The sequence below is a fragment of the Urocitellus parryii genome, chromosome 4 (assembly GCF_045843805.1).
Source record: "Urocitellus parryii isolate mUroPar1 chromosome 4, mUroPar1.hap1, whole genome shotgun sequence".
Classification (NCBI taxonomy): domain Eukaryota; kingdom Metazoa; phylum Chordata; class Mammalia; order Rodentia; family Sciuridae; genus Urocitellus; species Urocitellus parryii.
In genome coordinates, this window is record NC_135534.1 from 67591069 (window position 1) to 67618124 (window position 27056).

At 34.9% G+C, this 27056-nt stretch overlaps 1 protein-coding gene across 1 annotated transcript in view; it reads right to left on the bottom strand.

Moving 5' to 3' along the window:
* Positions 1–27056, bottom strand: part of Gdpd4 (glycerophosphodiester phosphodiesterase domain containing 4) — a 101266-nt gene that overhangs the window by 44327 nt on the left and 29883 nt on the right. The window contains exons 6-7 of the mRNA XM_077797294.1: positions 26758–26903; positions 26306–26388 (exon numbers count right to left, since the gene is read on the bottom strand). Of these exons, the coding sequence (XP_077653420.1) occupies positions 26306–26388; positions 26758–26903 (229 nt within the window). The remainder of the gene's footprint in view (positions 1–26305; positions 26389–26757; positions 26904–27056) is intronic.

The following is a 27056-nucleotide window of genomic DNA, read 5'->3' on the forward strand; positions in this document are numbered from 1 at the left end:
AATGACAAAATAAAAATTTCTCCATTACCTGGAGACTAAACAATATGCCACTGAAGGAACAATGGGTTGCAGAAGACATCAAGGAGGAGATTAAAAAATTCTTAGAAGTAAATGAGAACATAGACACAACATATCAAAATCTCAGGGACACTATGAAAACAGTACTAAGAGGAAAATTCATTGCATGGAGTTCATTCTTTAAAAGAAGAAAAAGTCAACAAATAAATGACCTCACACTACATCTCAAAGCCTTAGAAAAAGAAGAACACATCAGCAGCAAAAGCAGTAGAAGGCAAGAAATAATTAAAATTAGAACCGAAATCAATGAAATAAAAACAAGAAACAATTGAAAAAATTGAAAAAACAAAAAGTTGGTTGTTTGAAAAAATAAATAAAATTGACAGATCCTTGCCACGCTAATGAAGAGAAAGAGAGAGAGAACTCAAATTACCAGCTACTTGATGAAAAAGGTAATATCACAACAGACACTACAGAAACACAGAGGATAATTAGAAATTATTTTGAAATCTTATACCCCAATAAAATAGAAGACATTGAAGGCATCAACAAATTTCTTAATCATACGATTTGCCCAGATTGAATTAGGAAAATATACACAATTTAAACAGACAAATATCAACTGATGAAATAGAAGACATCATTAGAAGCTTACCAACCAAGAAATGCCCAGGACCAGATGGACACACAGTTGAGAAGAAGAACTAATACCAATACTCTTCAATTTATTTCAGGAAATAGAAAAAGAGGCAGCACTTCCAAACTCATTCTATGAGGCCAATATCACCCTGATCCCCAAACCAGGCAAAGACACATCAAAGAAAAAAAAAAAACTTCAGACCAATACCTCTAATGAACATAGATGCAAAAATTCTCAATAAAATGCTGGCAAATCGAATACAAAAACATATCAAAAAGATTGTGCACCATGATCAAGTGGGATTCATCCCAGGGATGCAGGGTTGGTTCAACATACAAAAATCAATAAATGTAATTCATTACATCAATAGACTTAAAGATATCTTTGAGAATCATGTTATCATCTCAATAGACACAGAAAAAGCATTTGACAATACAGCATCCCTTTATGTTCAAAACACTAGAAAAACTAGGGATAACAGGAACATATCTCAACATCATAAAGGCTATCTATGCTAAACCTCAGGCAAACATCATTCTAAATGGAGAAAAATTGAAGGCATTCTCTCTCTAAAAACTGGAACAAGACAGGGATGCCCTCTTTTACCACTTCTATTCAACATAGTTCTTGAAACACTGGCCAGAGCAATTGGACAGATGAAAAAAAATTAAAGGGATATGTATAGGAAAAGAAGAACTTAAATTAGCACTATTTGCTGATGCTATGATTCTATACCTAGAAGACCCAAAAAACTCCACCAGAAAACTTCTAGAACTAGCAAATGAATTCAGCAAAAAAGCAGGATATAAAATCAACATCCATAAATCAAAGGCATTTCTGTATATCAGTGACAAATCCTCTGAGAAAAGAAAAAATTTCTGTATATCAGTGATAAATCTTCTGAAAAAAAGAAAAAATCCTCTAAGAAAAAGCTAAACATGAAAAAAACAAATAACCCAATAAACAAATGGGCCAAGGACCTGAACAGACACTTCTCAAAAGAGGTTATACAATCAATCAACAAATATATTAAAAAATACTCAGCATCTTTAGCAATTAGAGAAATGCAAATCAAACTACTCTAAGATATCATTTCATGCCAGTCAGAATGGCAGCTATTGTGAGGACAAACAACAATAAGTGTTGGTGAGGATGTGGGGAAAAGGTAAACTCATACATTGCTGGTGGGACTGTAAATTGGTGCAGCCAATATGGAAAGTGGTTTGGAGATTCCTTGGAAATCTGGGAATGGAACCACCATTTGACCCAGGTATCCCTCTCCTTTGTCTATACCCAAAGGACTTAAAAACAGCATACTATAGGGACACAGCCACATCAATGTTTATAGTAACACAATTCACAATAGCTAAATTGTGGAACCAACCTAGATGTCCTTCAGTGGATGAATGGATAAAAAAAATGTGGCATATATACATAATGGAATTTTACTCAGCAATAAAAGAGAATAAAATCATGGCATTTGCAGGTAAATGGATGGTGTTGGATAATGTGAGGTTAGCCAATCCCCCCCCAAAAAAATGCCAAATGTTTTCTCTGATATAAGGAGGCCAACTCATAGTGGTATAGGGAGGGGAAGCATGGGAGGATTAGATGAATTCTAAATAGGGAAGAGGGATGGGAGGGAAAGGGAGAGGGCAGGGTATTAGCAAGGATGTTGGAATGTGATAGACATCATTATCCAAAGTACATATATGAAGACATGAATTGGGTATCAATATACTTTATATACAAACAGAGATATGAAAAATTGTAGTATATATGTGTAATAAGAATTGTAGTGCATTCTGCTGCCATTTTTAAAAAAATCAATTTAAAAAAGGAATATGGAGTAGCTTAGTGGTAGAGTGATTATCTATCACATATGAGACTCTGTGGGTTCAAATCCCAGTACAACACATACACACAAATGAATATAAATATTCATATATGTGTGTATATATATATATATATATACACACACATACACACATACATTCATACATGTACAAGTGTTCATGTATGTATCCCCAAATGAAACATGGATATAATGACATAAAAAATAACAAGATATAAAAGACCTCGAAGGCAATATCAAGCAGTATTATAATCAAGCAGTATTATATGTGTAAACAAAGTCCTAAAAAGTTTGGAGGAACAGAAAAAAATATTTGAAGAAACAAAAGTTTTAATTTTTTTTTATTAAAATCATACATTAGCAGATCCAAGAAGCTTAACAAATCTCAGGAAGCTTGAACACAAGACACACACACACACACACACACACACACACACACAGTATTAAGAATCATTATTAACTGAATTGGTGAAAAGCTGAAGATGAAAATGAAGTTCAAACATCAAAAGTAGCCAGGGGCAGGAGAAGGCATAAAACTTCTCATTAAAAATTAAACAAGATAGGAAACTATAGAACAACATTTCTGGCAAGAAGCTCTGGAGATTGAACCCAGAACATATGCTAGGCAAGCACTCTACTATTGAGCTATATTCCCATACCAGGAACATATTTCAAATGCTGAAAAAACCAAACTATATTAAAATTGGAGTGATAGGGAAGATAGCATGGTCCTGCACAAGGATAATTTGCAAATTTTTGAAGTTTCATGTTTTAACCGCTATACAATAGTAATTTTACTATCATTGATATCTAATTTCTCAATATGTTCAATAACTCTACTACCCCCATAATTGCATTAGTGAAATTTTACAGACATTTTCAATCAGCTTCTTTAAAATTGTTTTAGATGTTGATGGACTTTTATTAATTTTATTTCTATGTGGTGGTGAGAATTGAACCCAGTGCTTCACACATGCTAGGCAATTGCTCTACCCCTGAACTACAACTCTAACCACTTTCCATCAGTTTTTTTTAATAGCTTTGTTCTAAACTAACTGCAGCTAAAAGGAATTTCTCTCTTTTCTCAAAGTGGTACCAGATATCAGGCATAGGAGCAGGTGCATGTTGAATGTGAATAATGACAGATATTTGCCCAGCCTGGGGCACTTAGTGAAGAGAAATAAGTTCATTAAAAAGTCCTTCATATAAAAGTAGGAAGACAATCATCCCAGAATATGGGTAAAATACTAGCAATATGAAAAAAAGAGGGGAACAAACCATCCCAAATAGATCACAACACAAATGATTCCACTAACACCACAGTGGAGGAAATGCCAGGTAAAGAATTTACAAAGTTGATAGTTAAAATGTTCAATGGACTAAAAGAAGATATATGGAATAAACTTTAAGAGAGAAAATACAGGAAGTGAAATCACTCTTCAATAGAGGGATTCTGAAAAAGAACCAAACAGAAATCCTAGAAATGAAGGATTCAAAAGGTCAAATTAAAAATTCAGTTGAAAGAATCATCAACAGATCAGACTACACAGAAGACAGATTTTCAGGCCTCAAAAACAAAGTATACAATATCAAAAACAAAGTCAACAATAAAGATAAAAATCCATGACCAGAATATTCAAGAAATCTGGGACAACATTGAGACCAAATCTAACAATTACTGGTAAACCCCAAGATATAAACTAAAGTAATATACAATCTTTTCAGAGAAATAATTTCAGAAAAATTTCCAAACCTTAGGAATGAGACAGAAATTTAAATACAAGAGGCCTTTAGAAACCCAAACAGACAAGGTTTAAAAAATTATATGCTACAAATAAATAATTAAAATGGCTAACATATAAATAAGTATAAAATTTCAAAGGTTGCAAGAGAAAAAATGTCAGGTCCCAGTTAGAGGTAAGCTGTTTAGACTAATCTCTCAGTCTAGACTCTAAAAGTCAGGAGGGCTTGCAATATAAACAAATTCTGAAAGACAATGAGTGCCAACCAAGATTTCTATATTCAGAAAAATTATTCTTCAGAACTGAAGATGAAATAAAAACCTTCCAAGATAAGCAGAAACTAAAAGAACATATTACTACAGAATTAGTCATTAGCCAGTTCTACAGAAAATACTGAATGAAATATTGCACAAGAAGAAATGTAAATGGTCTGAACTCTCCAATTAAAAGACATAGACTGGGGCTGGGGTTGTGGTTCAGCAGTAGAGCACTCATGAGCATATGCATGGTGCTGGGTTCGATCCTCAGCACCATATAAAAATAAATAAATAAAATAAAGGTATTTTTTAAAAAAGATTGGCAGAGTGTATTAAAAAACAAAACCCTACCGTATGTTGTTTACAAGAGACTCACCATATAAGCAAATATATCCATGGTCTAAAGGAGAAAGAACTGGAATAGATATATTCCATGCTTATGGAGGATGAAAGTAAGCAGGAGTAGCTACTTTAATATCTGACAAAATAGACTTCAAGCCAAAATTAATCAGGAGAGACAAAGAAGGTCACTTCATACTGCTTAAGGGAATTATCCAACAAAAAATATAATGACTCTAAATATTTACATCCTAAATGGCAGTGCATCTAGTTAAATAAAAGAAATCCTACAAAATATAGATGCAAGTAGACCCCAATACAATAATGTTGGTGATTCAACACGTCTCTCTCACCAACAGATAGGTCATCCAGGCATAAACTAAGTAGACTTTTCAGGCCTAAACATATTATAAATCAAACGGGCTTAAAGACATCTATAGAATATTTCATTCAACAACAGCTAATTCACTTTCTTTTCAGCTGCTCATGGACAAATCTCCAAAACAGACCATATTTTAGACCACAAAACAACTCTTAGAAAATACTGAAAAAAAATACTGACCTAATTAATTCCTTGTATCTCATCTAATCATAGTGGAATGAAATTAGAAATAAATAACAAGAATGGGCTAGGGTTGTGGTTCAGTAGTAGAGCACTGGCCTGACACATGTGAGACACTGGATACAATCCTTAGCACCACATAAAAATAATCAAACAAAATAAAGGTATTGTATCCATCTACAACTTAAAAAAGTTTTAAAAACTATTTTAAAAAAGGAAAGAAATAACAAAATAAAACCCAGAAAATATTTTAACACATGGAAGTTGAATAATATGCTTTAGAATGAGGAATGGATCATAGAAAAACTCAGGGGAGAAGTTTAAAAATTCTTAGAAACAAATGGGAACAAAGATAAAACATTAAAATCTCTGGGACAGTATGAAGGCAGTTCTAAGAGAAAAGTTTATAGCATTTATGCTTACCAAACAACAATAACAGAAAGATTCCAAGTAAATGATCTAATGTTATACCCAAAGACCCTAGAAAAGCAAGAGAAAACGAATCCCCACACCAGTAGAAGACAGGACATCATTAAGATCAGAGCCAAAATTAGTAAAATAGAAAATTTTAAAAATACAAAGAATCAATGAAACAAAGAGTAGGTTCTTTGAAAAGATAAACAAGATTGATAAACCCTCAAACCAACCAAAAGAGAGAGAAGACCTAAGTCAACAAAATTAGAGATAAAAGAGAAGATAACACCAAAGATATCACAGAAATCCAAAGAATCATTAGGAACTATTCTGAAAACCCATATTCCAATAAAATAGAAAATGTAGAAGATACTGACAAATTTCTAGACACATATAACCAACCCAAATTGAACCAGGAGGATACACAAAACCTATGCAAACCAATATCAAGCAATGAGATTGAAGTAGCAATTAAAAGCTTTCCAACAGGGGCGGGGGTTGTGGTTCAGTGGTAGAGTACTTGCCTAGCACATGCATGGCCCTGGGTTCGATCCTCAGCATCACATAAAAATAAATAAATAAATAAAGGTATTGTGTCCACCTACAACTAAAAAATAAATATTAAAAAAAGCTTTCCAACAAAGTAAAGCCCAGATCCAGAAATATTCTCAGCTCAGTTATACCATACCTTTAAAGAAGAACTAACCCCAATCCTCCTCAAATTATTCTATGAAATAGAAATGTAAGAACACTCTCAAATTCAAAAAAGCCAATAATCACTCTCATACCAAAAACAGATAAAGACATATCAAGGAAAGAAAACTCAGACCTATATCCCTGATGAACATAAGACAAAAATTCTTATTAAAATATTAGCAATTTACAATAAAAACACATTAAGAAGATTATATACCATGATCAATCTGGTTTTATCACCAGGGATGCAAGCCTGATTCAACATACACAAATCAAAAAATACAGTTCATCACATAAAAAACTAAGAACAAAAATCACATGATCCTCCCACAAGTTTCAGAAAAAGCCTTCAACAAAATTCAGTACCCATTTATGATAAAACACTGAAAAAACTAGGACAGAAAGAACTTACTTCAACATCATAAAGGCTGTATATGACAAACCCAAAGACAACATCATACTTAAAAGAGAAAAATAAAGCATTTCCTCTAAAATCAGGAATAAGACATGAAGTCCACACTTACTGCTCCTATTCCATATAATTCCTGAAACTCTAGCCAAAGCAATCTGGCAAGAGAAGGAAATTAAAGGGATACAAATAGGAAAAGAAGAAATCAAATTATCTCTGCTTATGACATTATCCTATACATAAAGGATGCCAAAACTCCACCAGAATACTTCTAGACCTGATAAACAAATTAAGCAAAGTGGCACGATACAAGATCAACAAACAAAAATTAATAGCTTTCCTATACTCTAATAATGAATCTGCTGAAAAGGAAAATAATTCCTTTTACAACATCCTTAAAAAATTGGAAATAAACTCAAGGAGGTGAAAGACCTTTAAAATGAAAATTATATACACAATATGCCACTGAGGAAAGAAATTGAAGAAGGCCTTAGAAAAGGCAAAGGCCTCCTATGTTCTGAACAGACAAAACAAATACTGTCAAAATGACCATTTTTCCAAAATCAACATACAAATTCAGTGCAACCCTTGTCAAAATATCAATAACATTCTTCATAGATAAACAGTTCTAAAATTCATATTTGGGATTAATAGTTCTAAAATTCATTTGGAACAATAAAAGACCCAGAATAGCAAAGCAATACTAAGCAAGAATGCGGCAGGCATAACAATAACTGATCTTGAATTATACTACCAAGCTATGGTGACCAAAGAGCATGATGTTGGATCAAAACAGACATGAAGACCAATGGAATAATAGAAGACAAGAAGACAAGCCTACATGGATATAGTCATCTGATACTTGTCAAAGATGCTAAAAACATATGTTGGAGAAGAGACAACCTTTTAAACAAATGGTGCTGGGAAAATTGGATATCCATATACAGAAAAATGAAATTAGATTTCTACCCTGTACAAAGGTCAACTAAAAGAGATTTTAAAACCTAGGAATTAGACCAGAAACTTTGCAACTGCTAGAAGGAAATATAGGTTCAACATTCTAACATATTGACACAGGCACTGATTTCCTTAACAAGGTCTCTAAAATGTAAGAAATAAAACCAAAATCAGTAAGTGGGATAGCATCAGATAAAAAAATTCTCTGCACAGCAAAGGAAATAAGAGAGTAAAAAATGTGCTTACAGAATGGGAGAAAATCTTTTTCAGTTACTCTTTGGTGGGGAATTAATATCCTGAATATGTAAAGAACTCAAAAAACTTAACACCACTGCCCCCCAAATAACTCAATCAATAAATAGGCAAATGAACTAAACATATTTCTCAAAAGAAGAAATACAAATGGCTAAGAAATATATGAAAAATGTTCTATATTCCTAGCAAAAAAGGAAATGCAAATCAAAACTACATTGAAGTTTCATCTCACTATAGTGAGAATGGCAATAATCAAGAATATAAATAACAACAAATGCTGGCAAGAATGTGGGAGAAAAGGTACACTCATACAATGTTGATGGGACTGCAAATTAGTAATTGTTTTGGAAAACAGCATTGAGATTCCTAAATTGACTAAGAATGAAATACCATATGACCCAGCTATCCCACCACTTGGTACTTATCCAAAAGTTAGTTCTTTTAGTTAATCAGCGTACTATAGTGATACATGCATATCAATGTTTAGAGCAGTGCAACTCACAAGAGCCAAGTTATGAAACCAGCCTAGGTACCCATCAACATATGAAAGAATAAAGAAAATGTGGTAATACATACACAATGGAGTCTTACTTAGCCATAAAGAAGAATAAATTATGACATTTTTGGTAAATGGATGGATCTGGAGAATATCATGCTAAGTGAAACAAGCCAGACTCAGAAAGTCAAGGTTTAATGTTTTCTCTCATATGAGGGAGATAGAGAGAAATAAATAATTAAAAAGGGGAGGAGTCCCATGAAAACAGATGGAAAATCAGTAGAATAGAGGAAAGGTACTGATGAGGAGGGAGGAGAGATAGAAAAGGGTAGGAAATGCAGGATAAAAGTAACCAAATTATGCTACGTGAATGTAAGAATACATCACAATGAAATCAACTTTATGTATATCTATAATTTAAAAAAATAAATAAATAGAAGGAGGACCAGTCAAGTAGAGGAAGGACAGCAGAAAGATAGAGGAGAGGGGGGAATGTGGGGGAGGACTGGGAATGAAAATGGAGCAAATTATATTACATGCAAGTAAAACTATGTCAAAATGAACCCATTATGTATAACTGACGTACTAATAAAAACATTAAAAATAATAAAAATTTAAAAAGTGCTAGGATGTAGCTCAGTGGTATACTGCTTGCCTAGCATGAATGACGGTGGGTTCTAATCCCAGGAGATATATATATATATATATATATGTATGTGTATATATGTATATGTTTGTATGTATATATGTGTTTGTGCATATAGATAGATCTCCAAATGTTATTCTTTGGATCTGAGGTGCCTCCAAAAGCTCACATGTGAGACAATGTGAGAGGGTTCAGAGGGGTTTCGGTTGGGAGAGCCTTAACCCAATCAGTGAATCAATCACCTGATGGGATTAATTGAGTGGTAACTGAAGGCAAATGGGGTGTGGCTGGAGGAGGTACAGCATTGGGGGCGTGCCTTTGGGGAACATATTTTTATCTGGCAAGAAGAGGCTCTCTCTGCTTTCTGATCATCATGTGAGCTGTTTCCCTACCCCATTCTCTTACACCATGTTGTTCAGTCTCACCTGAAAGCCTGAGGAATGGAGCCGGCCTTCTATGGACTAAGGTTTTTGAAACTGTGAGCCCTCAAATTTTTCCTCCTCTACAATTTTTCTGGTTGGGTCTTTTAGTCACATCAGTGAAAAAACTGGCTAAAACACCAAATGAAACAGAAATGAAATAAAAAATAACAGAGTGTAAGTGACCTACAAGGCAATATCAACCAGTATTATATATATATAAATAGAGTCCTAAAAAGTACAGAGGAATAAAAAAATTAAAGAAATAAAAAACAAATTTTTTTTTTTAATTTTTAAAAAGTTTGATGAAAATTATATATCAGCAGATCCAAGAATCTTAATGAATCTTGGAAAGGATAAATACAATAGTACACACACACACACACACACACACACACACACTGTTCTAAGGATCACTATTAACCAAATTGGTGAAAAACTGTAAGTCAAAAGTAGCCAGGAGTGGGGGGCCAAGGGAAAGCATACACAGAGAAGAATAAAAAGGAACATACTGCAGACTTCTAAATAAATAAATAAATAAACAAGATAGAAACCTATGGAACAACACTGCAGTGAGGGACTCTGGAGATTGAATTCAGGGTCTTGCACATTCTAGGCAAGCACACAACCACTGAGCTATATCCCAGTCTAGGAACAACATATTTTAAATGATGAAAGAAAACAACTGTCAACTTAGAATTTTATACCCAGCATAATATCCTTCAGAAATGAAGGGAAAATGAAAATATTTTCAAACAAACAAAAGGCAGGATAATTCATTTCTAGTATACTTTCACTATTAGCAAAGTCAAAACAAATTATTAGCAAATTAGAAGTGACACAATTGGAAACCTGAATCTACACAAAAGAATAAAGAATGCCAGAAATGACTGATAGTGATTAAATGTTAAAAACTTATTTATTGTTTAATCTTTTAAAAAGATAATTTGTCTACTAAAAGAAAGAGTTAATACGAATATATGGTGAGCTTCATGATAGTTCCCAAGCAATGGGAGAGGTGAAACATCAATACAGTTATGATTTATATTTTACACAAAATGTATAACATTTAAAGAGATGTTTCAGATAATATTGTAAGCTGTAGCACAATCACATACATGCAAAAAGCTATATAGTTAATAATATGAAAAGTGGAAACTAAAAGCTGAAAAATACTCTATTAGTCTAAAAGTAAGCAGGGAAAGAGAAAATAATAGAATGGTATTCATTCAAGTCAGGTCTAAATTTTAAAGGGTGATGAAAAGCTTCAATAATCAAGGTAAATACTACTTTAATGTAATGTTTTTAAAAAATCAAAATTAATGCAAATATTCATTATAAACAAAATATTAAATTTAAGCATAGATAAGATTAATATTACTGATTTTTTCTTTTGCTTCACACTCTAACATGGCTTGACATGACATCTTCATTGAAATTTTCACATTTTGTTCATCATGTATGTTGAAAGGCAGAGAATTTTGAGAGAAATTACTGATCGCACACGCACACACATACACACACACAAACACACACTTGTTAAATGTAGCATTTAAATTTACTTCCCTTAAATAGATACAAAGAAACTGAGCTGGTGCAGAGGAAGTGGGGGCAAAAGATACACCGCTTATTTAATCTTTTTCCAACTCAGCTTGCCTGGACACCCAGTGACTGCTGGCAAGATGTTTCCTTTTCATCTACATGAGAAAGTCCGTATGTTTCATTCTGTGTTCCTGAAATCCCCAGAAAAGCTAAGAAAAACACTTCAGAGAGAGATTGATGGCTGGGCTTCTGTGCTAAAACTTTTACTAGAGCAATGGAGATTAAATCTCTGCGCGGATATCAGTTGTAAATAATTTATTTACATTACTTGCTTCTGAGATACAGACATGTGACCTGGTTTCCCAACGTTTTTCAAAAATATGTTCAAAGGAAAAGTTTCAGATATTCAGGTATATAAGCCCTTTTTTCATTGCTATAAAGAAATTACCTGAAGCTGGGCACTTAGGAAGAAAACAGGTTTATTTAGCTTAGAGTTTTGGAGGCTGAAAGTCCAAGATCAGATGGTCCCAGTGGTCCAGCCTTTGCAGAAGAGCCTTAATGGCAGACGGCACCATTATGGGAGGACATATGAGAGGGAGAAATCAGATGGCCAGACGGGCAGCCATAGCAAAGGGGAGTGGCCAGGATTGCTCCTTTTATAACAACCCTCTCAAGAGCACTCACTCAAGATTCTCATGAAAACCACCTAAATCCCTTGAGGTCAAACCCCAGTGACCTAAGGACCTCCACTGAGTTCCAGCCTTAACATTGCTACACTGAGGACCAAGCTCCCAACACACGAATACTTGAGGGCCAGTCTCAAGCCATATCCAAATCATAGCAGCATGTTTGGCATTTCTTAACAACACATTTGTAGTTTTACAAAGTGGGGTGAACATTCTGAGACATCCCTTACAATCATTTTATCACAAATGTCAAAAATGCTAATGTTTTGAGGGAAAGAAGAGGAGGAGGGGGCAAAGATAATCACATATGAAAGATCCAGAAAGAAAGAAAAACAGGACACTGGGATGTTCTGGAAGTCAAACAAAGAAAATGTTTTAAAAATAAGGGAGTGAGGCTGGGGTTGTGGCTCAGTGGTAGCAAAAGTCCATAAGAAAGTGCATATGTTTCTGTCTGTGTTCCTGAAATCTCCAGAAAAGCCAATTCAAGGAAAACACTTCAGAGGTATATTGATGGCTGGGCTTCTGTGCTAAAACTTTTACAAGAGCATTTGCCTAGCACATGTAAGACATGGAGTTCGATCCTCAGCTCAACATAAAAATAAATAAATGATTAAAGTCATGTCCATCTACAACTAAAAGAAAAAAAAGGATGGGTGTGTTCAAATGCTGAGGGGTTAAGATGAAAAATGAAAATCTTCCATCATATTTGGAAAGTTTGAGGTCACTGGTAATTTAGTAAGAGTTCAGAGTGAAGTCATGTGTAAGAAACCTGGTTGGATTAGGATTACCTTAAAAGGGTTTGGAAGAATAAAAAGTAAGACAAGAGCTGTGGCTCAGGAACATCACCTCAAAATAGGACTACAGGAGACCATATACACCACCCCAAAAAACACTTCTTTGGCACACTGATTGCTTCAAGCCAATTGTTTTGAGAAACTACACAGAAATAACTCTGAAAAATTGTCTTTTGTTAATGAAATTTACATCTATAAAGAAAACTTCCATTTGTAGTAAAACTCCTTACTCAAGAAGAGTTACTTTGAGATGTTTATTACCTGAGAGGCTGTATAACAAGGCCACTTTCATTCACCACACTTGCCCTCCTCTCACTCTCCTAAGTTTGTCATACTCTTCCCTCATAAGTTCCATGGCCCCAACTCCATTCCTTCTGTAGTTAAGGAAGCTTCAATCACCTGTCTTTTTCCATGAATCTCATATTTTTGTGGGATTCCCAAGTTTCCTTATGTAATTAATTTTTTTCCTGATAATCTCTTATGCCGATTTAATTTGTAGACCAGTCAAAGAACTGAGAAGGGTAAATACAAACAAAAAATCATTCCTTCCCTACAGTAGTATAAACTCTTTGGGAAATGTTGTTTGAAAGAAGGTAAAGACACAGGAATAAACTGGAGCAGGATGCAGGTTTTGGTAGTTTTAAAATTGCAGGGTGAATTCTCTCTTGATTTTATAATCTGTATGTGTGTGTGTGTGTGTGTGTGTGTGTGTGTGTGTGTTTTTCTACATACTTTTTTTTAAAGCTGATGGTATTTTTATTGTTAATTTGAGATGCTGTAGATTCACATAAGTTTATAAGAAATAATATTAGATCCTGTATATCCTTTCCTCAGTTTTCCCCAACAACAGTAACATCTTACAAAATATACTAAAATGTCACAAGGAAACTGGCATTGATAATATCACTGACCTTAACTAAATTTCATTAGTTTTACATGTACTTATTTGTGTATGTTTAGCTCTGCTGTTTTTATCTCATGTACAGCAACATGACCACCACAGACTATTAAAGTTATAAAGACTTGTGCTGCTTTTGATAGCTATATCCCTCAAAATAACTGATTTTTCTTCATCATTCTAATTTTGTCATTTTGAAGGGATATACAAACTTTTGAGACTCTTTATTCATTCAACATAATTCCCATAAGATCCATCCAAATATGGCATGTTTCAACAGTTCATTATTTTTCACTGCTGAGTAATAATCCATAATATGGATGAACCAGAGTTTGTTTAACCATTTACTTCTTGGACCTCTTGGAGGACATTTGGGTTACTTCCAGATTTGGGCTTTTGTTAATAAAGCTGCTATAAAAATTAACATAAAGGTTTTTGTATCAACACTGTGTTTGGTTGCTGTTTCTCTCTTCTGGAATAAATGCTCAGGAGTCTATATTTCTGGGTTGTAGGGTACTATAATTTGGATTTTTAATGTCCTCCAAAAGTCTATGTGTTGAAGGCTTGATTTCCAGACTGTGGTGCTAGTGGGAGGTGGTAAAACCTGTTCGCAGCGGGCCTAGTGGAAGGAAATCAGGTCACTGAAAGTGTGCCATTATAGGAAATATTGTGTCCCTGCCCCTCCTCTCTCTCTATGCACTTCCCAGAAGCCTCGAAGCACATGGGCTTTGCTCCAACATGTACTCTCCGCTGTGATGTTCTGCCTTGCTACGGGCCCCAAAGCAATAGAGTCAACCAGTATGGACTGAAACCTCTGGAACTGTGAGCTAAAATAAACTCTTTCCCGTATTATGTGAAGTTTGTCATGGGAATGGAAAACTGACTGATACATACAGAAACATTTAGTTTTATTCAGAATCCACCAAATTTAACCTATATGGCTATAGCATCTTATACTTCCACCAGCAATGTATGAGTGATCAAATTTGTCTGCTAGCATTTAGTGTTCTAATTTTAAAAACTTTTAATTAATTTTAACTGATACATAAAAACAAAAAAACATACATATTTATGAAGAATGATATGATGTTTTAATATGTGTATACATGGTATAATATTTAAATCAAATTAAGTATCTCTTGGTCCTCCAACACCATTTTTTAATAAATTTATTTATTTTTTCTAATTTGTTATACGTGGCAGCAGAATGCATTTCAATTCAAAGTACATATATAGAGCACAATCAATCATTTCTCTGGCTGTACACAAAGTAGAGTCACACCGTTCGTTTCTTCATATATGTACTTAGGGTAATGATCTCCAACTCCTTCCACCATTTTTCATTTACTATTTCTTTATGGTGAAAATACCCAAATCTTTTTCTTTTAGTTTTATAAAATACATAGAACATTATCATTTTATTGAGGCCCTTCCTTCTAGAACACCAGAACTTTCTATTCCCACCTAAAATAACTTTGAATTCACTGATCAACTCCTCCTCATTCTTCCCTCTCTCAATTCTCCCTTGCCTCTGGTTACCATTCTACTTTCAACTTCTGTGAGATAAACTTTTTTCAATTCCACTTACGAATGAGATCCTGTGGTACTTGTACTTCTGTGCCTGGCTTTTTTTTTTTCACTTAACATAATGATATACAGTTCCAATGGGTTCCACATGTGACAGGATTTCATTTTTTATGGCAAAATGATATTCCATTGTGTATCACATTTCTTTATCCATTCACCAGTTGATGGATACTTAAGTTGTTTCCATTTCTGGCTATTCTGCCAAAACAAACATGGGATGCAGGTGCCTCTTCCATATACTGACTTATTTTCTTTGGATAAATTCCCAGGAGTATATAATATGGTAGTTCCATTTTATTTTTTCTTCTGTTGATACTGCAAATTAGACCCAGGTCTTTGAGCATGCTAAGCACATGTTCTACAGCTGAGCTACATCTCCAGTCCTATTATCTTCTCCTTCTTCTTCATTTTTCAGTGCTGGAAATTGAACCCAGAGCCTTGAGCATAAGAGGCAAGCACTCTACCACAAGGCTACACACCAGTCCCTTATTTAAATATTTTCTTAGGAATATCCATCTTGTTTCCCATAATGTTTGTACAAATTTATACTACCACCAAACAGTATGTAAGAGTTATCTTTTCTTTACATTCTCATCAGCATTTGATATGTCCCTCTGATAATGCCATTCTTTATAAAAAAAATTTAGATATTGATGGACCTTTATTTTATTCATTCATTTATATGCAGTGCTGAGAATCAAACCTAGTGCCCCACACATGCTCTACCACTGAGCCACAACTCCAGCCCAAATACTAGCTATTCTTAATAGGAGTGATATTTATTATGGTTTTCACTTATATTTCCCTGATGAATAATGTTGTTGAACATTTTTTTCATATACCTGTGGCTAGTTTGTATGTCTTACGTTCAAGAAATATCTATTTAGTTCCATTGCCCATTTTAAAATCAGGTTGTTTTGTTGCTATTGAGTTTATTATATATTCTGGATATTAAACCCCTTGTTAGAGGTATATTGATTGATATAATCAATCAATTAGATATAATCCCACTCATCTATTTTTGCTTTTGTTTCCTATGCTTTTGGCATCTTATTAAAAAAAAAAAAGTCTTGCTTATTCTGTTGCCCTAAAGTATTTACCCTACTAATTTCATAGTTTCTCAACAATCTTAGTCTTTAATCTATTTTGAGTTGATTTTTATAACAGGGATCTAGTTTCTTTCTTCTTCATATGGATATCAAAATTTCCCAGCACCATTTGTTGAATAGGCTGCTCCTTCTAGACTATGTGCCCTGAAAAATCAGTTGTCTGTAGATATGTGGGTTTCCATCTAGGTATCTATTCTGTCTCACTTGTCAATATGAGTTTTTATGCCAATATCATGCTGTTCAAATTGTGATCGCTTTGCAATATATTTGTAAGGCCTCCTACTTTGTTCTTTTAACCCAAATAGCTTTGGCTATTTGTGGGGCTTGGGGAGTCCAATACAAGTTTTAGGCCTGTTTTTCTAGTTTTGTGAAAAATGCCATTAGTATACTGACAGGGATTATAAGGAATTCAAAGACTGTTTGGGTAGAATGCATGTTTTAAAAATATTGGCTCTTTGAATCCATGAACATGAGATGTCTTTCCATTTTTTGTGTTCTTTTCAATTACTTTCATCAATGTTTTATAGTTTTCATTTTAAGATGTTTTATCTCTTTGATTAAAAAGTTATTACTAATTTTTTTAGCTATTACAAATTGAATTGCCTTCTTGATTTTTATTTCAGCTAATTGGCTATTGGCCTATAGCAATACTGATTTATTGGGGTGGGGGGGTCAGAGGACTCGTGGTGCTGGGAATTAAAGCCAAGGCCTCACACATGCAAAGAATATGTTCTACCATTAAACTATGTCCCCAGTCCAACCGTACAGATTTTTGTATGTTGATTATGTATTCTGTGAATTTAATGAATTTATTGGATTTACCAGTTTTGTTTTTTAGCAGAGTCTCTATCTGTATAAAAGATGTCACCTTTGAATAGAGACAACCTCTCTTCTTTTTTCCCAGTATGGATGGCCTTTATTTCTTTCTCTTACCAAATTATCTGGGCTGGGACTTCCAGTATTATACTGAATAAAAATGGTAAAAGCGGGATTCCTTGTCTTTTTCCAGGCTTCAGAAAGCTTTCAGCTTTTCCCCATTCAATATGATGTTAACTGCAGGCTTATTACAAATGATCTTTATTATGCTGAGGTACAATCCTCCTATATTTAAATTTGTCCAGAATTTTTATCATTAAGGGATGTTGAATTTTATCCAGTGTCTTTTTCTGCATCTTTTGAGATGATCATGTAGTTTTTGTCCTTTATTCTGTAGATGTGTTTTATCATGTTTATTGATTTGCATATGTTAAACAACCCTTGTATCCCTGGGATGAATCCCACTTTATTATGGTGAATATCTTTGGATTTGGTTTGCTGAGGATTTTTTCATGTATGTTCATTGGGGATACTGGCCTGTAGCTTTCTTTTTTGTTGTTGTTGTTGTTGTAGTTGTGTTCTTGTCTGGTTTTGGAATCAGAATAATGTTGGCCTTATAGAATGAGACTGGAAGAATTCCTTCCTCTTCAATATTTAAGAATTAGTATTAGTTCTTATTCAAGTGTTTGGTAGAATTCATTAGTGAAGCCATATGGTCCTGGGCTTTTCTTTAATGGGACATATTTCATTGCTGATTCAATCTTATTATTGATCTATTCAGGCTTTCTATTTCTTCATGATTCAAAAGTGGTAAGATATGTGTACAGGAATTTGTCCATTTTTTCTGTTATAAAATTTGTTGGCATACAACAGTTCATATTAATCTTTTTTTAAAAAAGAGAGAGAATTTTTTAATATTTATTTTTTTAGTTTTCAGTGGACATAACATCTTTATTTGTACATGGTGCTAAGGATCAAACCCAGGGTCGTGCATGCCAGGGGAGCGCGCTACCGCTTGAGCCACATCCCCAGCCCCTCATATTAACCTTTAATAATACTTTGTATTTCTGTGGTATCAATTGTAGTCTTTGCCTTTTCATCTCTGGTTTTATTTGAGTCTCTCTTTTGCTTAGTTTGGCTAAGGATCTGTTAATTTTTTGGCTTTTGAAGAATTAGTTCTTTCATTTCATTGATATTTTGCATTGTTTTCTTAGTCTTGTTCATTTATTTCTGTTCTGATCTTTGTTATTACTTTTCTTCTACTAAATTTTGGGTTTAGTTTGTTCTTGCTTTTCCTGCTCCTTGAGATGCAGGAATAGGTTGTTGACTTGAGACTGTTCTGCTTTTTTAAACGTAGGCAATGAATGCTATAAACTTCCCTCTCAGTACTACTTTCGTTATATTCTATAAGTTGTAGTATGCTGTGTTTCCATTTCCATTTGTTTAAAGAAATATTTTAATTTCCTTATTGATTTATTCCTTGCTCCAATAGTTGTTCAACAATAAGTTGCTTAGACAGGCATGTTGGAACACAATATTTAGGAGGCCCAAGTAGGAGGATCACTTGAACCTAGGAGTTTGAGATTAGCTTGTTCAGCACAGCTATACCTCTCTTCAAAAAAAAAAAAAAAAAGCAAGTTATTTAATTTCAATTTCAATGTGTTTGTACAGTTTCTAAGGTTTTTTGGTTACTGGTTTCTATTGCATTTTGGTCAGAAAAGATACTTGATATGATTTCACATTTTTAAAATTTGTTGAGACTTGTTTTGTGGACTATCATGTGGCCTACTATAGTAAATGTATGACGTGCTGTTGAGAACTGTATTTTTTTGTTGTTGGATAAAATGTTCTGTAGATGTCTGTTAGATCCATTTGGTTGAATGGGGTGTTAACATTCCCCATTATCATTTTATTGGAGTTCACCTCTCCCTAAAGGTCTATTAATATTTGATTCATATATTTGGTCATTCCAATATTGGGTGCACATGTATTTAGAATTACTTCCTCTTGCTGAATTGACCGTTATCCTTATAAGACCTTTCTTGTCTCTTTTTACTACTTCTGATTTGAACTGTACTTTATCTAAGTATGGCTACTCCTGCTTTCTTTTGGATTCCATTTGCATGGAATATTCCATGCCATCCCTTAACTTTCAGTCTATGCATGTCCTAAGAGGTAAAATGAGTTTCTTGTAAACAACATATAGTTGGGTAGTGTTTTTTAGTCCACTTATGACTCTGTGTCTTTTAATTGAACAATTTAATCTATTTACAGTTAATTAATGATTGAGTTTTACTGCAATCATTTTAAACTTGTTTCCTACTTTTAATGCAAATATTTCTCCCTTTTTTATACCCTTCCTTTATGGTAAAGTGACTTAACCTATCAGTGTATTTTTGATTCCTCCTTGCTTATTATTTTTGGTTTGTCTATATTAGATTTTTGCTTTATGGCTACCATGAGGATTATGAAATATCTTTTGTTATAACAAGTTATTTGAAATAATAACAATATAACACTATTGCAAAGAAAAAAGAGAAAACAAACTAGTAAAAACTCAACACTTGTACTCAATTTCTCTCCACATTTTGAATTTTTGATGTTCTTTATCTTTACATATTGCCTATCTTAACATATTTGTATAATTATTACTATTTGTTTAGTCTTCTTATTGAAGATATGAATTACTTACATCTCATGTGTACAATAATTAGAGCATTCTGAATTTGTATAATTACTCTTGCCAGTGAGTTTTATACCTTCTAATGTTTTCTTCTTATTCACTAATATTCCTCTTTCAGTTTGAAGAACTCCCTTTAACATTTCTTATGGGATATGCCTGGTAGGACAGGTCTCAGCTTTTGTTTGTCTGGGAATGTCTTTATCTCTCCTTCATTTCTGAAGAATTGCTTTGCTAGTACAATAATCTTGTTTGGCAGTTTGTTGTGGATCCCCACTCCCACTTTAGTACTCTGAAAAATCTCATGCCACTCTCTCCTGGTCAATAAAATTTCTGCTGAGAAGTCTGTTGTCAGGGAAATTGGGAAAACTTCATGCTGTTTCTTTTCTCTCTCTACCTTGAGAATCTTCTCTTTAACTTTTGAGAGCTTGATCACAACATATATTGGAGTAGCTTTAGTTGAGTTGAATCACTGGTGACTTTAGACCTTTCTATACCTAGATATCTGCATCCCTTCTCTAGGTTTGGAAAATTTTCTTATTGTCTCTTTGAGAACTTTTCTATCCCTATGGCATTCTCAAGTTCCTCTTGAACCTCAATAACCCAAATATTTGCTCTTTTAATGCTGTCACAAAGTTCCTATAAGCTTTCTTCATTTCTCTTCATTCTTTTTATCTTCTTCAACTAGGTATTTTCAATTTGCCTGTCTTTGAGTCTACTAATTCTCTTATTTGATCTATATTGCCTTCTATCATGTTTTTAAATCTCATTTAGTATATTTTTCAGCTCAAGCATTTGTATGGTTTTTGAAAACTGCTTCTATCTCTCTATTAAGTTTCTCTCTTAGAGTACAGAAGTTTCTTTTTTATATTTGTTTTTTAGTTGTAGTTGGATACAATACCTTTTTAAAAATTTTATTCATTTATCTTTATGTGGTACTGAAGATCGAACCCAGGGTCTCGCACGTGCGTGGTGAGCGCCGCTGAGCCACAACCCAACCCGAGTACAGAACTGTTTCTGTGTTCTTTTGAAGTTTAGTTTCCTTACAATACCTGTTTTAAATTCTCCATCAGAGATTTTAATCATAGAACAGATTTTACTATCTGTTCAATTTCTTGTATCTTAGTGCTTTTTAAAAAAAATTTTTTTGATGGTACTGGGAATTGAACTCAGGACCTCACACATGCTAGGCTAGTGCTCTATGAGTGAACTACGTCTCCAGCCCTTTTTGAGACAGAATTTCATTAGCTTGCCCAAAATGGCCTCAAACTTGCTATCCTGCTGCTTCAACCTACCAGGTAGGTAGGATTATAAGAGAATACTACTGTGCCTGGCTCTTGCACTTTCTTTTGACTGTCAGGTTTGTCATAGTTCCCAGAAAATCTTAATGCTAGCTGGTGTATGACACAATAGTTATTTGTTTCAGTCTTTATAACCTGGCTTTGTGCCTGTTTCTCCAGAAATTCTGTTTTTCTCTAAGTAAGACTCCATTCTTGCGAAGCTCCATTTTTGTTTTACTACTGAACACACTCTAAAACAATGCATGCTGTGAGTCTACTATTGGTACATTGCCAGTTTCAGCACTTGTGGATGATCCAAGCCCAGGTTTATCCTAAATCCAGAGTTGGTGTTTTGTTCAGCATGAACTGGGGAGTATCTAAACAGGGTTGTCCAACCCCACAAACCTCTCTCTGGGTCTGGCATAAGCCCAGATGCTTCAACCACAGTCACCACCAGCATATGGTCAGCCACTACAGAATTCTGCCTGGCTCTGAGCAGAATCACCATAAAAAGGACCAGCATCAGGCTCTCACGATATGTTTGTGTCCATTAACACCATAGTACTGTGTTATACTCTGAGCCCAAAACCTGCCAGGACCAGCATAGCACTATGCTATGGGGTACCTACTGCTGGGATGGGTTCATGGCCCATGACCACTGCAACCAGTAATAGGTGATGCTGGCTGATCAAAAGACCTATATACTGACAGTCTGTAGTCTCTGCTTGAAACCAGGGTTGTTCCATCCACAGAAGGCTTGGGGAGGGGGCCTATTAGGATCTGCCCAGTGTTAGGTTTCATCAGCTGGCCACTGAGTTCCAAGTTAAGTTCCTATGCTTAACACCCTGTCCTACCACAGATACATGAGTCTTGCTCTACATATGCTATCCAAGTTTGGGGTAGTGTTGGTATTGTCGAACCCAACTTATCATCTAGCCTTGATGACCAACCTCAGGAAAATGCTATCCCTAGGCCAGTGTTTGCAGAGTGAACCACTCCACCAGCCCTGGCACCACACACAGAGATCAGTGCCTCAAGGATAACACTAAGCTAGGTTGCACCTATGTCTTCTGCAAGGATCTGCAAAATCTCAGAAGTGTACATAGGCTCACCCTGAAGTTGGTGATGATGCAGGCTGAAACACAAGTTTACCACACCAGGATGCATGCAGTTCTCTTTCTAGTGCCAAAGAAGATCTAGAGGCTCCATCTGGGACTACTGGCCTGGGGATATCTCTGCTACCCAAGGTTAAGGGATGGGTGATGGAGACAGTCCCTCAGCTGTCAAGGATAGTATACCTCAGTTTCTTAGTTGCAGGAACACAAACAATCTGGAAATGGGGATGTGCACCAGGTCCACTCCAAGGCTGGCAATGATGCATACCAAAACTTCAGTCTGTCCCATAAGCCTAGGGGCTCTATCTGCAAGCTCTGGGCTGGATATAGGGGTCTTTGGTTTCTGCCTGATGATGAGTCTCCCAAGAGCAGGTCTAGCATTGAGCGCCAACATAGTATCCTTGCTAGCTTTTGTGCTCTGCTCCCCAGGAAGTAGAGTCTTGTTTTTCTCTTTGCTGCCTAGAATTGAGGAAGCAGTGATATGGGCAACTCTTTCCTTCCTGTCTTCTTCACTGCATTTTATATTAAAATCAGGCACTAAATTCTCTCACCTTGTTTCCTTAGCTCTTGTGAAGATAACTATTTAAACTGGTATGTCTATGGGGAGACAATCGCTGGAGAGTCTTACTCAGCTGCCATCTTGCTCTGCCTCCTGTCTCATTATTTTTTAATTTAGTCATTCAGATAGATGAGCAGTATTGTCACTTTTTTTTTTTGTCCTGAGAATTACACTCAGGGGTTTTACTACGGAGCTACATCCCCAGACATTTTTTTAAAATCTTGAGACAGGGTCTCATTAAGTTACTTAGAGCCTTGCTAAGTTGCTGAGGCTGACTTGAATTGATGATCCTTCTGCCTCAGCCTCCCAAGTCACTTGAACTATAGGCTTACATACCATTGTGCCCAGCTATCAGTGTTAGTCTTAATTTGCATTTTCCCAATGGCTAGATGAAGCTTAACATCTTTTCACATATTATTTGCTAACTATATATCTTCTTCATTAAGTTCAAGTCTTTTACTTACTTTCTACCTGGATTCTTTTTTAAATTATTGAGTTTGGGAAGTTCCTTATAAATCCTAGGTATAAGTCCTTTGTCAGATATATGGTTTATCAATATTGTCTCCCAATCTGACACTTGTTTTTTCTTTCTCCTAATAGAGTCTTTCACAGAGCAAAAGGTTTCCAATTGATGAGATCCCATTTTTCTTTTTCCTTTCATAGGATAATATTTTTGGTATAAAGAACATTTACCTAGCCCTAGTTTCTTTTATGTTTTGTTTTCCACAAATTTTATGATTTTAATTTAAATCTATGATCATTTTTGAGGATTTCTTTTTTTATAAACCATACAGTTTAGGTTAAAGTTTGTTTTTTTAAAAAATTCATCTTTGTTCATTCATCTTTGTTTTTAATTCCTCTGGATGTCCAACTGCTCTAGGAACATTTGTAGTAAAATATTGTACCATCGTTTTAAAATTTTTCCATTTATTTTTGTGCATAATATTTAGTAGCACTGATCATATATACAATGTTGTGCAACCATCACTAATTTTCAAAACTTTTTCATCACTCTAAATAGAAACATTACAACCCATTAAGTAATAATTCTCCACTTCTTCCTCTGGCTCTCGGTACTTTCTAATCTGCTTTCTGTCTCTATGAATTTGACTATTTTAGATATTTCAAATAATTGGAATCACATAAACGTATCCTTTTTTGTTCAGATTGTTTCACTTAGTGTACTGTTTTCAAGGTTTATCCATGTGGAAGATTTAATTCACATTTATAGCTAAATATTATCCTATATTGTACATGGGTGAGAGTGGTATGGCACATTTTGTTTATCTGTTCATCTGCTGATGTACTCTTAGGTTGTTTCCACCTTTTTTGGCCACTGTAAATGTTGCTGCAATAAATATGGGCATTACAATTATATACATCTGTTCCAGTCCCTGTTTTCAACTGTTTTAGGTATGTATCTAGGAGATGAATTGCTAGTTCATATGGTAATTCTATGTTAAACTTTTTGAGGAAGCACCAAATGGTTTTTCATAGCAGCTGTACAATTTTACAACACAACAATGAATAAATCCTCATCTATATATTATTTCCATTTTAAAATCATAGCCCTATTAGTAGATGTGAAATAGTACCTTATTTAGTTTCAGTTACATTTCTGTTAAACAACTGCATGTTATCTTTTGAGAAATATCTATTCAGGTTCTTTGACCATTTAAAAATCAGGTATCTTTCTGTTACTGAGTTTTTTTTTAATATGTTCTGGATATCAGTGAAGCCATTTTATGATAGCTGCTTTAAATTCTTCTAACATAATTACAACTATTTCCTTTGAGACTTTTGTAGGTTTTGGTACGTATGGTATATGATTTTCTACTTTTGTACCTTAGGGTCTTCTTCCACCTCTTTTCATAGTTAACCACATTTACTACTTAGTAGTTCTTGATATTAAATTTTTCCTATTCAAATTACTGGTGTGGGTTTCATGTCCTGAATGGATCTTGAATGATATGGGATTTGGGGTAATAATAAAGTTTTGGGTTATGACCATGAATGTGGTGGAGATACGTGGAAAAAATCATAATTGGAAACAAAATTGTCAACAGCAGAGAAATTAAGGAGTTGGAAGGATCATCTATATCAAAGTTGAAGTCACAGAAGTAAGAGAACAGAGAAAGACAATGTTCCATGAGAACAGAGAAAGACAATGTTCCATGAGTTCATTGGCTCAGAACCTTTACCACATTATATCCATGACCATTGGGCAGTTCCACAAATGACTCTAGGAGCTCTGCTAGAATAATAGTTTTAATCCCGATTCAAAACATCCTGTGCAGAACAGGTATCATTGTTGGGTAATGTCAAGAATCCCACTCTGGGATGAGGAAATCAATTCTAATCTTTATTTATCATGTACCATCTAGTCTTATGACCTGAGCCATCAATTCCCATCTTTGGATCCAGTTTCAACATCACAGTTTTCTCTGCAAAATAAAATGTTCATTTCTTTTCTGTTTGCCTCACAGAATGACTATGAAGAGACCTTGTGCACATCACATAGACTAATAGAAACTTCTGTTAGAAATGAAGTATTTCTACTTTCTCAACTACCCTGGTACATACATTCTACAGGGAAAACGTTCTTTTTCCTCTGTCCCTGATCTAATTCAAGTCTCCCTTTGTCTTCCCTCGGACCATTTTTACATTCTGCTATCTAACTCCCAGATAACTCTTTCTAAAACTATGAGGTGACCTAAAATTTCTCATGGTTTCCATTACACATTTAGGGATCTCCATGAACCAGCCTTGGTAAGCCTTAAAAACACACCTCTTCCTCTGCTCCTATCTCCAAAGGAGATATACATATACATACAGGACAGTTCAATGATCTATAAACTTATTATTTCTCAGTAAGATGCTTTAGAATAAGCTGATACATGTCTGGAATGTTTTTCTTCCCTGATCTCTGGTTGGTAAAATAATATTTTTCCTTGAAGGCTCAAACCATATAGATAGAGTATATGGATTTTTTTCTTTCTTTCACAGATAGGAGGTAACCTCCTCTTCCACTAAGGCTCCTTCTATACTTACATATTCTTTTCTGGAAGGCTTTTGACACAAATAGCCTTATTCTGTGATTATTTGTAAATATGTCATGTCTTCTTCATTAGTTGGGAATAATTCTTTAACTTGACCATATCTTATTCATTTGCATCTCCCCAGCACTCAGAAGAACTAGAATATAATAGGTGTCTAGGGAATGTTAATTAAATAAATTACGAAGGCAACATACAGGTTAACTTGTAAACATGGTTTGCAATAGGGACAAATTTGAATTGTGTGTGGAAACTACACAGAGTACATCCAGTTTGTAAATCCATGGTTAAGAATATGGAGGTACAGAGGTATAGTTTGTAAGGGGGGTATGGTTCACTTACGTAATATGTGTTTATGTGCCATATGGACAGAGGTGAAACGCCCCAAGTCTTGCTCTCTCTATATCTTAGGCCAGGCTGATTCTCTACCAATGGATATATCCCCTCCTGTCCTCTATCCTAGTCCCTACTTTCCTACCTTACATGTATGTCAGTCTCCAGTCCATATGCCCCTTGTTCAACAGCTTTCTCAAAGGCCATCACAGTATTCTCTGGCCCTGCCTGTGGAAGAAAGGAACATCAGGCCCTGTGCCTCAGAGTCTTTCCTCTCAAAATCCCTTTTGTGGTAGGGATGAAGTCCAGGAATGAAAGGGCTTTGGGAAGCAGACCTCGGCTTCCTTAGAACTCTTTTCAAAGATCCTGTCTGTATTCCTCTCTGTCCAATCTGACATTGGACATAGCAAAGAGAATTGGACAGGAAATTAGAAAACCTGGGTTCAAGTCAAACCTCTACAATTAACTCCTTATTCTTGTCATATCAAAGCAATTCTTGTTCTCTCTAGGGATTTGTATGGTTCTGAGCTTTCCTCTTCTCATCTACATGCCCTGTACATACCTGTACTCATCCATGTTTATCCTGCTCATACTTACCATGGGTGCACCTCTGTGTGCAAAGAAGACAGGCTTAGGCCCCAGCTCCTCCTTCTCCTGAATGCAGGGAGAATAAACCCCCAATGGCATTACATACAGGCACAAAAGGATAAGAAAAAAGGGCAATCCAGCAGCAATTTGTAGAGCTAAAAGAGTTGGAAGGAGAGGGAAGTGGAATAAAAGTGAACAAATGGAAAGCCATACCAAATAACACTACACTAGCAGCAGTCTAAGTAAATCCTGGAACCATGGGTTTCACTGACTCTGTGGACTGGCTAATTTACATTCCATTTCTATCA